Below are 16,682 nucleotides of genomic sequence, written 5' to 3' on the forward strand. Positions count from 1 at the left end.
TCCAGTCAGTCCTGCAGTCAGGCCCCCGCCACTGTGTGCGAGCGTGCAGTGCTAATATTATGCAAACAAACACTTCTTTGTTGTTTGGCACTTCTTGCACCGACCCGCCACTGTGGAAGAAAGGGAGAAAGTAAGTAAAAGGGAAAAAGAGAAAGGAATAAGGGGCGGGTGAGCTGGGGGGGCGCTTGAATTCATTAGTGTGATTACCTGAGGTGTGCTACTTTACAGGGGGTAATCTGCCAGCCCGCTTCATACCCTCCAAACTTCAGCCAGTCCGCTAATGAGTGCTTGGAAAAGTTAGTCAAGGTGGAGAGGTGCTTTGAGGAGCTATACACCGTAGACTAAGGTGTTATTATATATGCTGGAGCACAAAACAAAGGATGGCTGCCTATTTTATAACAGCTAGGTCCAATGAAGACTGATCCTGTTTGTTTTGATTCTGAATGTACGTAACAAAATGGTCCTATGGATAGTGTGCCAACTGGAGAACACAAATCCTCTGCTTTGAAGCTTGGCACATTTGAAAGCATGAAATCTCTGACAACAATAAAGTCCACCAAAGAGTGACAGCTTGACTGATCTGTGATATTAGGAGTCACAGTCTCTACAGTGTTTGAGACAACATCCCAGATTAGTCATAAGGACACCAGAGGGTTCAGGTAGTCACATTCAAAGAGTCGCTTCTCTCTGAGGTGATGTTGAGGACTGCAGCTTCCCTCCTACGCTGTAAGAGAAGGTGGATTAGAGACCAGATCAACCCCTCTCCCATTCTTTCTTTCTCTCTTTTTTTCTCCCCAGGAGCTCAGGCCATGGCTTTAGAGAGACAGCTGCCATGAGCAAGGCTTAGGACAGTCCACAGGGACGGAGAAAGTGTGTGTCAAAGAACAAGAAAAGTGCAGGAACAGCTTGGTTACAATGGACAAGACAAAGAGGTGAGAGGGAGGGGAGAGGAATCCAAAAAGAGAAGCCAGAGGATATATACAGTATACATATATATATATATATATATAGATTCTGTAACTTTCCCCTTCCTCTCGCCTTATGCCTCTTCTTTATCACACAGCATCAAAACATAGCTTTAGTCCCCTGAGCGGCTGGCCTTTTTATCTGCTCCCTAGCTTCCCACGGCGGGCCGCATCCACCCATAATCTGCTGCCGTTTCATGTCTGGAGTGCTGTAGAGGAGGATAAGGGACTTGTTCAAGTGAAGATCAATGAGGTTGTATACATAGCATATGTGCATCAGGAGATTCCTTCTTTCTTTTTAAGGTGGCATCTATAATGAAAAGGAAAATTACACATGGACGTATTGAGGAGTTGTATATGTGATCTGAAAGTTAAAAAAATAATTAGGCTCTTCACTAAAATTTCACACAACAGTCAGTGGTGAGATTTCTGTCATACAGTCTGTAAACAGCGTCTACCTTTTGTTTTTGATCCTTCTCTCTGTGGATCAAACATGAAGGAAAGACACAATAAAGACTGTAAACATGTTGCATTATACATTTGTCAAAAAACACATTTGGCTGTATGTCACACGTACCTTGTTATTTAAGACAGTGCCAAGTGTCTGTGTGAGTGATATCAAAGCAGACTGGTATATTGGCAGCAATAGCCGGGGTGCGAAACTGTGTCAGTGAAGTAAGGGAAATCACCAGAGGCTGTTTTCTACTCACTCCACATCTGGTTGACGAGATCTGCAAGGACTAATTGTGCATCAGTTGGAGGCTGCAGATATTCTCAGCCTGTGCTTTGACTGTTCTTTGTACTGTGGGCTACCCGCCTTCCCACCCAAGTGGCACGCACTCACACCAGACTGAGGGAACTTAAAAGTACCACGGAGAAGCCTTGGGACACACACACACAAGACAAACACACACAAACACAAATCATCGATCGACCCCAAAGTCAACCCGTGACCCTGACCTCCTCTACCCCTCCAGGAACAAACTCCTGCAGGAATCCATGGAAAGAAAAAAAAAAACACAAGAAAGTTGGATTTAAAAAGAAGTCGGGGTGAGAGAGAAAGAGAGATAAAGACAGAGGAGGAAAAAAAATGACACCAAGTTGATTGTGTTGGAATGAATAAAAGGGGAAGGGAGGAAAACTTTGCATTTGGAACTACTGATCAAAGTAATTCCCACAGGAAACCTCTCTTAATGAGAGCTGTACAAGAAAAGAAGGGTGGAAGATGAGGAGAGAGTGAAAGAGAAGAAAAGAGGGGTATGGCACGCCATTCCTACGCAGAAAATAAAGAGATGAATCATATACAGCGCCTAGTGGAAGACACGGGTGTGTGTGTGTGTGTGTGTGTGTGTGTGTTGGGGGGGGTTTGAAGGGTGTTTTCAAGATCGTTTTAACGTCTTCACTGAGGGAGCGTCAGAGGCAAGGCCAGGTTAATTAAACCCAAGGGAGTACCAGCTGAGGGGGCCCGCATTTGAATATGTCACAGAAATAGCACGAGTGTGTCAGCCGAGGCCGGGGCTCGGCAAGCAAACATGTTGACTATGCATTACACGCTAAAAGGAAGAGAGAGAAATAGAGACAGTCAGACAGCAAAGGGTGGGGGGCTCCGAGATAATTTGCGTGGCACCGATGCTTTGCTCTTCTATACCCACCGAGCCACCGGATTTCTCTGAGTTATTAATGTTTGTCATTAGCTGCGTTACCCTGGAGGACAGTGACTGGAGAAAAAAAACTGCAGAAATTTATATGGGACAAATATTGACAATAGCTGGCTCATGGGTATTGGAGAGGAAGAAAAGATGCAAACTATGTTAATGAATGGTAATTAACCACAAGGGTTTGTCTCTCCTGGATCCCAGCTAAATTGGTCCCCGAGTTGCAGCTAGAGACAGTCCTGGCCTAATCCTTTATTATAAAAAGATAAAGGAAAACGACATCATTAGCATATATTTGAGAAGGGAGGGGGGATTAAAAAGTGGAATTATTTCTTTTTAATTCCTGAACGGAGGATTCTTTACACCATTGTTAATTATACATAATAAAAAGAAAGAGGGAAAGTGGTGAAGAGGAAAACAAAAGCTAGGAGAGGTATAGAAAGGAGTAAAAAAAAAAAAAAAAGATGACTTGAAGGGAGGAGTGTGTGGTCTCTTGTGTAGGATGCCAACTCAAGGACAGAGGAGACCAGGATCACGGTTTAATATTCAAAATGAATAAAAGAGTGGGAGGAAGAGGGAAGCAGATAAAAGGGGTTGGAGGTAGTTATGTCAAGGATGTAACCACTCCTCTAATACACCCCTGTGCTGTGCCGTGTGTGTGTGTGCTCATGTGGACCCTTGTTAATGATGTCAACAGCAGGGGTCACTTATTACAGACAGGAACCATGCCAACAGTCAGCTGTCAATCATGAGAGAGGTGTGAGAACCCTGCTGTCCACCAGAGCATCCTCAGTCACCATCGCACGCAGACTGACAGTCCTTTGAAATGTGGGAAAACATACAAGAGAACATTTAGAAACCATGAAATTTACAACAATGCAGTTTCTGAGGAGCAAAATATAGGCAAAAATATGGGAAATTGTTTTTTATTAAGAAATTTAGAAAAGGTTTTCAAAAGATACTCATTAAAATGTAACATTATTACCAAATAAATTATAAAAAGAACAAATACTGACAGAGTTGAAGCTGTAACACATTTTAAACACCCAAAAACAAAGATAATTTCCTTCATAAAATAAATACTTGCAGTGAATTTGATGGATAAAACTCAGCGGGCTTCAATTGATGACTATGTTCACATGCACTTAATATTCCGTTTTTTGCCCTTATTCCAAAAAAGACAATTTTCCTACTAAGCTGTTGACGTGGCTAATCAAACTGAATATTTCACTAATAGTTTTGTTTACGTGCAAGCGTGCATACTCTGATTGACGTGCCCAAGCATGACGACTAGAGCAGCTTGTGCCATTTTGTTTTTTTGCGTCAAAACAGGATTTTTGAAAAAGTTTTCAACCAGTGGCACACTCGCTGGACCGTGCGAACACAGCCTCCATCTTTCTTTCCTTTGACCAGCTTTTTGGAAAGATCGATGTTGCCACATTTGTGCATATCTAAATACCTAATGATATCCAAGTCTTTTACAAAGTCTACAAGTAGGTGTGTTTCTCCCTCTGATCAGAAATGTGGGCTTTTCTTTTTGGGCATACATCTACTCTTGCAAACTGCTGGTGCGTTGGTTTGTGTACAGCGTATCTATGACAACTTAGAATGCTGACTGTAAACAGGCAAGGCGTCGTGTGCCACAAACTGTGGCAGAGTTGAGACGCAAATTCAGAACAAGCTGTATACATGTCCAAAGAATGCACATAAAACACGAATAATACCGTCATATCCCACATTCAAATCCGAAAATGCAACATTTGGAAAAAATCCTAATTTGGAGTATGCTGTTGACATGACCACATCAAATTCAAAATATTTTTATATTTAAAAAAAGTAGAATATTAGTGTGCATGTAAATGTAGTCACTGAATATGTTCTCTATGAGCAGTGTGGTATCAGATATGAAAAATGGATCTAAGCTCTCTGAATATTCTGGTCTGTGCTGCACTCTTGACTTTCTCAAAGTGTCGACTTGGCATCGCTAGGTCAAGTCCCTGCACCCTAAGGTCCTCCAGGTGCCAAATAAATTAGGGGGGAGAGGTAAAAGAGAGCAAAAAAAACTAACTTAAATATTAGCGTAAGCATTTGCCTTATCACCCCAGGTCTGCGTTGAGAGTGGGGGGAGAGTGGCTCCACTGTAAATTAGCTTGGCGCTAAAGGGCCCTGTCTGATAGACATAGTGCACTGAGCGCTAACACAGATGTCGAGGGCTCATTTACAAAAGCTGGGCTGCTGTGTTGAGCCAGTGGCCCAGAGTGAGTCGACAGCGCTTTTCTCACAAATATTGGTTCTGCTGCCCCGGCTCAGCTTGGCTCAGCCCAGCTCCCACTGAGTAGGTACCGGGGAGGGAGTGAAGAAGGGAGGGAGAAAAAGAAGAGGATGACAGTTTTCCCAGCCTCAGCCCAGGGAGTCAGGCTTTTTCGCTGACTGGTGTTGCGAGCGTGGCCAGCTCTTCTGTCAGCACTTTCCTCTCCTTCATCTTCACGCGCACAGCCTCCATTAGCTGGCCAGCAGAGGGGATCTGCAGGGGAGGGGAGGGATAGAAAAAGGGTGTGGGGGCGGTGGTAGAAGGGGTTAGAGAAAATGAGGAAAACACACAAATGTACAAGTATTAAAAAAAAAAAAGCTCAGATTTTTGACACCTGGCAGCTTTTCAGAGAGCCTGTGTGCTGTTTTGTGCAACAACAGAACCTCAGATGGGGCCTGAGGACTTGTGAAACTTTTGAGGGACCGGCCATGTTGAGCGTTCTGACAAAGCAATTCACAAAACAGGCTACACAGCACTAGTTTCAACACCTAATCCCACGCTACTTTTTTTCCAAGCTTCCATTTTCAATCAGTGGTGAACCGTGCGATTAAAGGACAGGTTCACATTTTTGTTTTGAATTTTTGTTAATTTGGTTTCATAAATCTAATTTATAGTTCTATTAGACTGCAGCTGTAATGCTCCATTAATACAGGTGCGTGCCTCACTTTGTGTGCAGCAAGCAGGGGAGCAAACAGTTTTTAGACTGCAGTGAAAATATTTTTTAAAAGGCAAACGCCAACAAATATGGGTCGAAGCAGAATATTTTGTAAGATAAAAATATGTTGTGAATTTTGAATGATTACATCCATCTGTTTCAATGAAGTTTGGCATCTGGAATTTTACAATGCTCTGGAGTTACTGGAAATGTTTGGATCACACCAGTCAGAAACAATCCTACACAGCCATTAGTATAACACAATATAATATTAGTGTAGCATTCTTACTTTTATTTAGAATTCGTATGTCAACATTAATGATGCTTCGAAGCCTCAAACCATTCACCACAGCCTTAATTTTATCCCTCATCTTACACTGGAATCATGTCAGAAAGGCCAACATGAACATGAGGAATCATCCCAGCATCTAAAAACTCAGAACATATGGGCATGTTAGTAGTGTGTTATGATAGACTTGAAAAAACGCGAAACTATTCATTAAGCACAGGAAAATGGCAACTATAGCCTTTTTTTTCTTGTTGGGACTGAAGACACTAGAGCTGGGGGATGTAATTTTTAGATGCACTGCCATCTAAATGTTTTCTAATAACCTGATGTTGATGAAATGAAAGAAGCCGAACTCAATGGCGAGGGCAGTGCAGCACCAGTCTACCGCACAGCACATGCTAAAGTTAACTTCAAATTAATCTTTACAAAAGGCAGCGGTTGGAAACAAGTTTTAATTTGGTATCTACATAATTATATTTGCGAAGTGAACGTCAAGTAGTACAAAGTAAATACTTTCTATGCCACCACTCAGAGACTAACGTTAACAAAGAGGAGCAGCCTTGAGCACATAAACAAATGAGATCCTCCTCGGAAAAGCTGCTCTCTGCTGCTGGAGACGTCAATACCAACACAGTGGATCATGCTGCCTCCCACTTGTTTTGTTATCGTCATACAGGCAGAAGACCGTGAGGTGCTTTCAGATCAATTAATTCATTAATTAATGCATTTAATCTTTTAAAATAAAAAGGCTTCTGACCATTTATTACGCAACAGTATATGAATTAACTATTTCAAGTAAAATATTACAGTATATAAAGGTTGGACGCTACACCGGCATAAATATCTCACAGTGGATAACTAATGTGAGCAACTGCAGATGGATACAATCTGACTAGTTTAAAAGTTGGGTCTGGAAGCATTGTGGCTATAAAGTTGAATAAAAAAGGGACCTGTACAACAGCCACATGGTTCCAGGTTAATTTATCTGTTTAATATGGATCACTACAAGTAGACTATGCTATGTTTTAAAAGTAGTCACAGTGAGAAAAATATATGTACAGACATCAAACATTTTGATGCATCGATAATCGTTTTGTCATCAACTCGTTGCCCTCTAAATCGTAATCCAATCATATTGTAAAGTGCCTGGAGATTCCCACCCCTAGAAGACACACCATGCTTTCCCCAGAGGTTTGCTTGATCACTTTTCAGCAGACGCTCCTCAAGGCATAATTGAAACATCGCCAGCATCGCAGGGGACATCTACAGCATTGTGCTTTTACTTATGATGGAAATGTAAGAGGATGAGAACTGATGTCCAGTTAATCATACAGGATTACAAAGGTTGCGTATGAAGGAACTACATGTGTTTGCTTAGTTGGTGTCGTGGAAATGATGGGAAAGTGAAAATAAAGAGGTGGGCAGGCTTCTCCTCAGAGCTCTGGCTAATTTTGTTTTTCTTCCGAATCGACACAAGGATTTTATGGTCATTAGGGCGCCTGATCAAAGGCAGGCATTCATACTGTATCACCCATAAATATTCACTTCAAGTTATGTGCAGCCTTTTACAAGCACCCTTTTCAAGCGGGGGAAACAAATTCATTCTCTGAGCAAATTTTCTAAGTCACATGGCATGAGATGAGAAATGGACCGGCCGAGCTGAAAATAGTGGCTTCGATATCATAAAGTGTTTGACTTTTTATCTCTTAAAAGAGAATGTGAAAACATAAGCTATTGAACCATACACACAGAAAACAGGCTGACTCAAGTCTGAAGTGCTGTAACAAACTTTGCTGAATAACATCTGCATCGGGGAATACAAGGTAGCATTGCTTTGAAGTGATCAACACAAACACACAACACATATTGGAATTAGGTCTGCAGCTGACATGTTTTAAGAACACGACAAAGGACGCTGATGAGATTTCAAACTCATCAATATCCGATACGTCTGGAGAGTGAGAGCCTCAAACTCACATACAAAAACACACGCAGTCCCCTGCCCCTCGACACCTCTCTCCTCTTCATTAAAGGTAACAGGAGCAGGGAACACAAGGCCCCATGTGCTTGAAAGTGTGTGTGTGTGTGCGCGCGCAATTGAGCATGTGTGCAGTGGGGAGTCAGTTCCAACGGCACTGGATGCATCAAACACACAGCGCTATTCCTCTGAGAATCACTACACTGAAGTAACTGCTGAGACATCTCCCTCTGCCTCCATCCTCCAGGGAGGATTCACTCTCGCTGTCTCACACACATATTCACATCGACACACACACACATGCACACAATTTCCTAATCAGCTAATTGCACTTAGAGCCACTAACTATGCAAACAAACCCACTAAAATAGAGACACAGCCACAACACAAGGCTCTATGGGACAGCAAAGAGGGAGACTGGATCATTAAAAGTACTGATATGGGAATATGGGTAAACAACACTAACAGGTAAACATGATGTAGATAAACCAAACATGAGTGAAATTTAAGCCTAAATCAGATGTTAAGGCTAAAGAAACCCTACCTACTTTTAGCTCTTTTTAGCATTTTTAAGGCATTTTAAGTCTTTATTTCGGACAGCTGAGAGACTGTGGGAAAAGAGAAGGAAGAATGTTGTGGTTCATGGGCAACATCTTGACCCCTAACTACAAGCTCTTGATTTTAGGTTTTGCTGGTCAGGTCCGGAGTACGAGCTTAAACCAGTTTGGTTTTACGCAAACCAGCTGAACTGGCATTTAAGATGACGTAGCAAATCAAATAGTTGTCTGCATCAGCAGTATGATGGTGCCACAGCGCTAAATCCAACTTGTACTGCAATGGTAATGAGCAATATAACAACATGATTAACATAATATTATGTGTACATGTTTTGAAATGACTAATGGAGCCGCTAGTGTCTGACAGGCTGTAAAGCAATTTACTTACAACATGAGGTCAAATTTCAACATAAGTGGGAGGCGGCAAGTGTGGCGCATGTTGTGTTTGTTTACTAGAAAGTTCATGTTTTTTTGGTTGATGAGAAAACTAAAATTGTGTCCGTATGGCAACATTTTGAATATGAGGCCAACAAAAGTGTTGTCCTAACTGGCTGTAAGTGACATGTTGTGCTGGTTTTGAGCTAGACTTTTGTCGTACACCCTATTTCTATTTATTTCTGTTGCTCACTTTGAAAGCGCTGCAATGGACGGAGAACAGCTGATTCATAAACCTGAATTGAGTAATTTACCTTTTACTAAGCCCCGCCCCTTTGTGATGGTCCGACAAGCTGTCAGAGAGAGCATGGAGCCTACACTGTAACTAACTGCACTCCCTGATAAATATCATCATATTTTTGGAAGAATGAAAGAGTGATTCCAGAGAGAAGCAGACAGAGGGGTCTACAGTCTGTGTTTGAAGGGTATATCCAGGATGTCAAACTGACTCAGCAGCAACAACAGGTTAAAAAGACAAAGATAGTTAGAAGCTAAAGCTGAACTATAGGCTACAGATCACAGTGTAAAAGTGAACCACCACATCACTGCTGATCACCACACAAGACAATGAATATAAAGGGAAACGGCCACTGAGTCAAAGGCAACACCTATAGTGGTAGAATTTGGTATACCGGTGCAGTCCGGTGTTTGGGTCAGTATCACACCAGTTTGAAAATTGGTGTACACTGGCCCAACCCTACCCCTGACGACCTCCCATTTTCTTCACAAGAAATCAAAGCGCAAAAACTGCCATGTATGAGTTTCACGATTCCTATGCATTTTCCATTCAAAAATGTCATCCTACTGTGGACTTCTCAGGGGATTTATCAGACCATATTTGACATCTGAGTACAAATAACTAGATGTTTATTACAGTATGTAAAATCAATGGTTTTGAAAGCCAACATGTATGTTACATTCTCAATATATATGCTATCATGTTGCCAAATAATTGCCAGAAGACTGTAGCTAGGTGTTGTAGCTCATACAAATCAACAGTCTGTTCAGTCCACACTCCTACACATAAATTTGAGGCAGTTCTGCATAGGAGTGGGTGCTCAGTCGCACGCCATAGTTCTTCCCTTGCTTTCAACGACATCAAGCTCACTCTGGCCCGCACTCTCTCACACAGTCATAAACATTTTGGCTGAACTGGCTGCCTGGTCCAAACACCATGAAGAACGCTTTGCTTGTAGGATCAATTTATTGTTTTACAAATTCTGTGTTTTATACTTTAGAACAGAATAGAGGCAAAAGTCTGAAAACACAAATATTTTTCAACACTCTCTTTTCTTTTTTCCACACACCCACACCTGTAAATGACTAAAATCAAATTCCATACTTTTCCATACTGCCTAGGAACCCTCGATCATTCATTAAAGCTGATAAATGTCACCAGCTACAGTGAGAAAACTTTTGGTCTTGTTTGACAAATGATTCTATTGCGTTTGATAAAATACCTCTCATTCAGATTCATCTCCCTGTGTGACTCACATCAGCAGATTCTGGAAACACGTTCGCTCACAGACGGGACAAACAGGACTATCCTTTCCTTTCATCTAACTGCCACATTTGCTGGGGACCGATACCCTGCAGGATGGTTGGAGGTAAGCTGTGATGCACCTGCTCTACTGGATCCCCTGGGCTGCTTAAGGCAGTGTTAGGAACTGGCACTAATGTTATGCTACAGTTGATTTAGCCGGGCCCCTGTCCCCTTTGGCAGAGCTAGCCAGCACCAGCGCTAAGCAACGCAGCCGCTGTTTTGCAAGAGGCCCTGTCCCCTATGGCAACACTGAAAAAGCTACTGTAGCATTAAGCCATGCTAACTCACATCCATTACTATTCAACAGGCCCTGCAGAGCAGACCTTTTGTCTAGATGTGATTTCATGAACATGTTTCAGAAGTGAACTGACATGTAAAGCCACTGACACTGACAAGTGTGTGCGTAAGAGAGGCTGAATGTGTGTGTGTGTGTGTGTGTGTGTGTGTGTTTGTGTGTGTGTGAAAAGAAGAACAAGGGCTGCAAGCAAAAGGTGTTTTTATGAGCCAATTAAATGACATTGCTATTCTACAGCCTGGGGCACACCTCAAGGCAAGGAGCAGCTCAAAGTTGCAGCACTCCAGTGACCATTGTCTGGTAGTGCCATTACACACATCAACTTTTTTTTTTTCCTTAAAAGATCGATCATTCCAGCTCTTTTGTCTTCTCCCTCGGAACGGGTTAGCGCAATTATTTCCAAGGGCCCAATTTGTGAGTGGTTGTAAAGATTGTGTCAGACTGCTGGATATCTAAATGAGTCAGAATGAGGAGGGAGGGGGAATCACAGAGCCTAAAAGAGATATAAGGGGGTACATCATCCAAAATTCCACATGTGCTTAGCATATTACAACTGAGTGATCTTTCTCAGTCATTCACTAGTTTACCACTTTACCAATTTAACTCTAATAGCCATGCACAATTAGACAGATGTTGCTGCTTTATTTAACCAGGATTTTCTACAAAAATTTGTGTCCTTCAAAAGTCCTTCAGTCAACCTGTAACAACAGCATACCTTACAGTTGTACAGTGTTTATGTATACTGTAGAAAATGAGAAGGAACACTACAGTTTTTACACTAATTTTATAATAACTGTAAAAAGTAAGGTTTCAGATCTGACTGGTATGACAGGAGCGTTTTCAAAGTAATGAAGTACTCTTGCTATAAATCTTTGTCCCTGGCTGAGCCGTCTCCAATCTAGGCCACTGTTCAAGGTAAGGGAGAAGTAGTTACAGTAGTTTTATCACAGAGGGGAAAAAACAGCTCTTTGATCTTTGATCTTCTCACTTTTGTTTGAAAATCAAATTTATCAAACGGGGGAATAACAACAACAACAGCATGATAAATAGATTTAAAAAAAAAGCCCAAGCACAAAGGCACCACACTAAAAAGTCTTGCATTTGATTATCTCCGATAATGAATATGTCACATTTGCAAAGAGGGGCTCAGGTAAGAAAATCACTAATGCACCGACAAGCCTATTCTCTCCCTCTCCTTCATAATTACCTACCCCTGCAGTGGAGCAGATCCCTCTCTTTTCTCCCCTTTAGGTCACTAGAGACTGATATGAAAGGGAATTGGACACTTGGGGCCACAAATACTGTAATTAAAAATCTCTCCTTTTCTTGATACGTTGTTTGGAAACATCATTTCAGTGCGCAACATGCATTTGTTAGGGATCTGACCTAAATACACCCTAGATTAAACACAGGAAAGCACCGGGTCTTTGTTTCAGGTTCCTACTCATTAGGTGTGAAAATGAGGTGATACAGGCACGACTGGGGTATAAATATAGAAAGGTGATATCCATACAAAACAGATGCAACCTTTAGGTAGAATTCAGCAATCAAGAACACAACCCGTGATTAACAGTATGGCTCATTGGCTGAGGTAATGTACTGGGGAGCAGTAACAATCAACAAAAGTGGCTGTGCCTGCAGCAACCTGTCACACAAAAACAAGAAGGTGCTGAGAAATGTTGCCCTTCAATATTTGCTTACTGACATGGAGGAATCTAACACATCCAGCCATCTATTCAACGACTTTCATCATTAACTCTCTTCCTGTGTTAACTTAAAGAGTGGAAGTCCAATGTGCGCCAAAGGATGACCTTCGAGTACAATCACACTGGCAGTAAACTTAAAGCTCCAAATTAGCATCATGACTCAAGAATAATACTATTCACCAGGCCTATTTCGACTGATCTGCTGAAATGTGTTGTTTGATATATTGTAGCCTGCCTGTTTACGTAATCATCCCAACAGTTAAAGGTCCAGTGTGTAGGATTTAGGGCGGTATATTGGCAGAAATGGAATATAATAACTATGTTTTCTTTAGTGTATAATCACCTGAAAATAATAATCTTTGGTAAAGGTAAAGGTAAAGTTCCACTGATTGTCACACACCTGAGTGTGTGAAATTTGTTCTCCGCATTTGACCCATCCCCTGAGGGAGCGGTGAGCAGCAGCGGTGCCGCGCTCGGGAATCATGTGGTGATCTAACCCCCCAATTCCAACCCCTGATGCTGAGTGCCAAGCAGGGAGGCAATGGGTCCCATTTTTATAGTCTTTGGTATGACCCGACCGGGGATCGAACCCACGACCTCCCAGTCTCAGGGCGGACACTCTACCACAAGGCCACTGAGCTGGTCTTTGTGTTTTTGTTATCTTAGAATGAGCTGTTTATATCCACATAGGGAGCTGGTCCTTGTCCACAGAGTCCGCCACGGTGTACTGCCATGTTTCAAAGTAGCTCAGAATGGACAAACCAAACACTGGCTCTAGATATGGTCATTCGTGTTTCGTGTCAGATACCTCAGGTAGCAGCCCCACTGCAAAGAGCAGCAGTGGAAAAACAGATTTTTGTAACGTGAAACTGCTTTATTCAGTGTTTTTACTCGTTTACAACACCAAGTCTTTTTTTTTTGGGAGAGGAAGAGACCCCTGCGGATAATTTGGCTCTTGGATCTGGATGTTAAGTTATTAGAGTAAAAAACTGAGCACACTTTAGCAGGTGCTTAATGCGAAACTACTTTATTCTGTGTTTTTACCCGTTTAAATCAATGAGTCTGTTTGTTTTCGAGGGAGGAGACCTCTGTGGATAACTCAGCTAACAGTAAAAACCTCCTGATCAGTGAACACTGAAGGAATTCCAGCTGGAAAAAGTTTCAGCTGGTTGTAATCTTCAATCCTCATCACTAGATGCCACTATAACCCCTAAATCTTACACACTGCTCCTGTAAGTAATGACCCAACAGTCTAATAGCTAAGGAACAGCACCAAAAAGCTGCATCTGCTGTTTCTATTTATGTGAAATAGTTGAATGTACCAAATAAGTCACAGTGTGCTCTGGTATTAACAACTCTAACACCAATCTCCTCCTGGGATCCCCCCTCCTAGTCCCCGCCACTGTTCCAGTGACATATTTACAGTACAAAGGCTTGGGCTCGAGTCCCCTCCACACACATACAAACGCACTTACAGAGACAGAAAAAGAGTGGCTGATTTAATTAGCTCAATCATTAAATGAGGCTTAATTAGAGTCACTTTCCTTCAGAGGGAAGTGTGGGACTCAGAGCTGTTCCTTGTCATTACAGAGGCATAATGAGCCACACAACACAACACACTACCCCTCACCCTCACAGCACCGAGAACAATAGAAAACTTTCTCACTGCATTAGCACTGTAAGGCATGGAGCCTTTGATATGTTTAATACCGAGTGTTAATGATGTAATGCCCCGTGGAACTGCCAACACAGTGTGAAGCTTTGACAAGAAGTGACATGAATAAAGTCTGTTATTTAACTTTAGATAAATGATGCCATTAACATCGCAGCAATAAGCTACAGCACCCCCTCCCCAAAGTTCAATAAGGGTTTGAAATTACAGGAAAAATCTCAGCCCTGTAGTCTATCCATAAATGCCTTTGATGTTTTATAACAAGTCCAGTCCAGATTGGTCCGGCCTGCCTCTACTACTGTCTTAATGTAATGTTCACCTGCTTGTTATAGTTTGGAGGCTGATAAGAAGTGATGCTTGTACGTCTCCCTTGGGTGTGATTGTGAAGTAAATATTAGCAGGCCCTCAGCGCCACCCCATACCAGTAAACCAAACCACTGTCCTCTCGTAAAGAAATCAACAGAGTCAATGACTTTTTAAATGTTATTATGCTGTCATGAGGCTTGAGATGGGTATGTGTGTGTACAAAATGAGTCTGAAAAATGATCTGGAGGGAACGCGTGTGTTTGCATACATGTGCGCACGCTTGCATGCACATGCTCCTCCTGTTCATTATTGGCCAGCAGCAGAAGCCAGTCATTTCCCTGTCTTCATAAAGACTTGGCCCATTAAATTCTACCTCCAGTCAATAATTAGGACTCCACAAATAAACCAAAGGCAATTAAATCAATGCTTCCCCGGGCCGGTGCCTGGACCCCATGGCCCACATGGACACTCCATCTTCTCTGCTGGCCTTATTCATGGTGGGTTGCGGTGGAGCCATACAGTACACCCCCTGGCCTGCTCATGATTATTAGATAGCACCGTCCCTCGATCCTGGCTATGGAGCGCCGCTTATGGTGGCTCTCCACTGAGAGGCGTAGGGTTTGATTTCATTAACTCACCAGTGGAGGTGAGAGACGAGGAAATGAATGCAATGTTTCATTTGGTTTTGAGTGGACGTGTGGGGCAGCGGTTAGGGGCTCCAGAAATCTATGCCACTTCTTCGGCGTGAAGGGAGCGGTAACTCAACACATGCACGTCACGTATCTCCATGCCTGCAACACACTATTTGCCGCTGTGTTACGGATGTGTCTCTTTCTTGTTATGTTGACATGTGGCAGTGCAACGACAGTGCCGGCGAACAATGGCCCACACACAGAGACACAGATGTACACATACATACCACTTCTCAGCTTTTTCACATCTGCACACACACAGAGTGAGTGATGGGTTTGCTATTGACAGGGCCACTGAGATAATAAAGTGCTGTCCCACTGGCAGCTCCATTAGGCACTGACAGTGACAAGATGAGGCTGTCGTGTGAGTGCACATGCACGCAGGAACACGTACACGTACCCAGACATACACGCGCAGATGGACACATCCTCATCCTCTTTCAGTGACAGCCAGCCAGTTAAGGACATGGATCTCTCTCTCATCTTTCCTTTCACTGGGTCTATTTCTGTCTCTGTGTCTTTTTATCCGAAGAAGTGTGTGTGAGTGCAGCTTCGGGGGTAAGATCATATCACTATTAGGGGAGTGTGTTATTAGTGTCACAGGCAGGGTGACAGGCCAGGCCATTCCACTTCACAGATGTTCTGCTTGGTGAGCCTTTCATAAGCTATGACAGAAAGTAGAAAGGAAGAGGGGGTACAGTGTGACAGTTCTTGAAGTGTATTCCCTCACTAAGAAAATGCTTGCTTCTCAGCATCAGTGGACACATGTGGTAGAGGCACTTTATCATAGTGGTCTTCAAGACATCAAATTAGGAGATCTACCTTAATTAACCAACAGACAGGCGCTAAAAGCATCTTCATAGACTCTTCCCGCGGTCTGTTAGTATGTGAGATGTCACACCAGCCTTTCAGCAAAAAGAGAAATACGAGAGACACATGCAGAAGGAGAGTCTAATGTCCCCCTGATACGACAGTATGCTTCTGAAAACCAGACGAGAGGAAACCGCGAGACGGAGAGAAGAGGAAAAATTAGAAATAAATAAACAGACAAAAAACAGAACAAGATGGACTTGAAAGGGGATAGAAAAAGTCTGTTGCAGTGAGGGGGGATGACTGCGGTGGTCCCAGCGGTCCCCACAGAGACCTAGGGGCAAGTCTCAGCCTTGTCATACTCCACTCTTCTCCTCCTCCACTCCCCACACCAGCTCCTCCACTCCCTCCCCCTTCCACCACCCCTGTTCTGCCCACGGAAAACGTCGATAGCAGGCTGCCAGTGCCGAGGTCTCTGGTGGACACTAGCTCATTCTCCCGGCATCGACAGGCCCGCCAAATCAATATTTAGTTCCCCACTAACAAGCTGCCTCGGGGTCTGAGCCAGAGAGAGAGAGAGAAGGAGAGAGAGGGAGAGAGAGGAATGCAGGACAGTGGAGGATGGCAGAGAGAGACAGAGAACAGGGACTGAGAGCTGTCCAGCTAGAAGGGAAAAACATGGATTTGGTAGTGTTGTGTGTGTGTTGTAGTGAGGGAGGGGGAGAAGAAGGTGGAAAGGTCAGGAGAAGATCTGGGGAACAAGAGAACAGTGTCTGGTGTGTGTCGTGTTGCGGAGGCGACGCATGAGTGCCT

The 16,682-nt window shown here is 43.0% G+C and overlaps 1 protein-coding gene across 2 annotated transcripts in view; it reads right to left on the minus strand.

Annotated features, from left to right (window-relative positions):
- Positions 1-663: 663 nt before the first annotated feature.
- cntln (centlein, centrosomal protein) overlaps positions 664-16,682 on the minus strand; it is a 118,027-nt gene continuing 102,008 nt past the window's right edge. For both annotated transcript variants that reach the window (XM_033623179.2, XM_078166220.1), the window contains one exon: positions 664-5,144. In XM_033623179.2, the coding sequence (XP_033479070.2) occupies positions 5,034-5,144 (111 nt within the window). In that variant the 3' untranslated portion in view covers positions 664-5,033. The remainder of the gene's footprint in view (positions 5,145-16,682) is intronic.

Source organism: Epinephelus lanceolatus, chromosome 3 (assembly GCF_041903045.1).
Source record: "Epinephelus lanceolatus isolate andai-2023 chromosome 3, ASM4190304v1, whole genome shotgun sequence".
NCBI classification, from domain to species: domain Eukaryota; kingdom Metazoa; phylum Chordata; class Actinopteri; order Perciformes; family Serranidae; genus Epinephelus; species Epinephelus lanceolatus.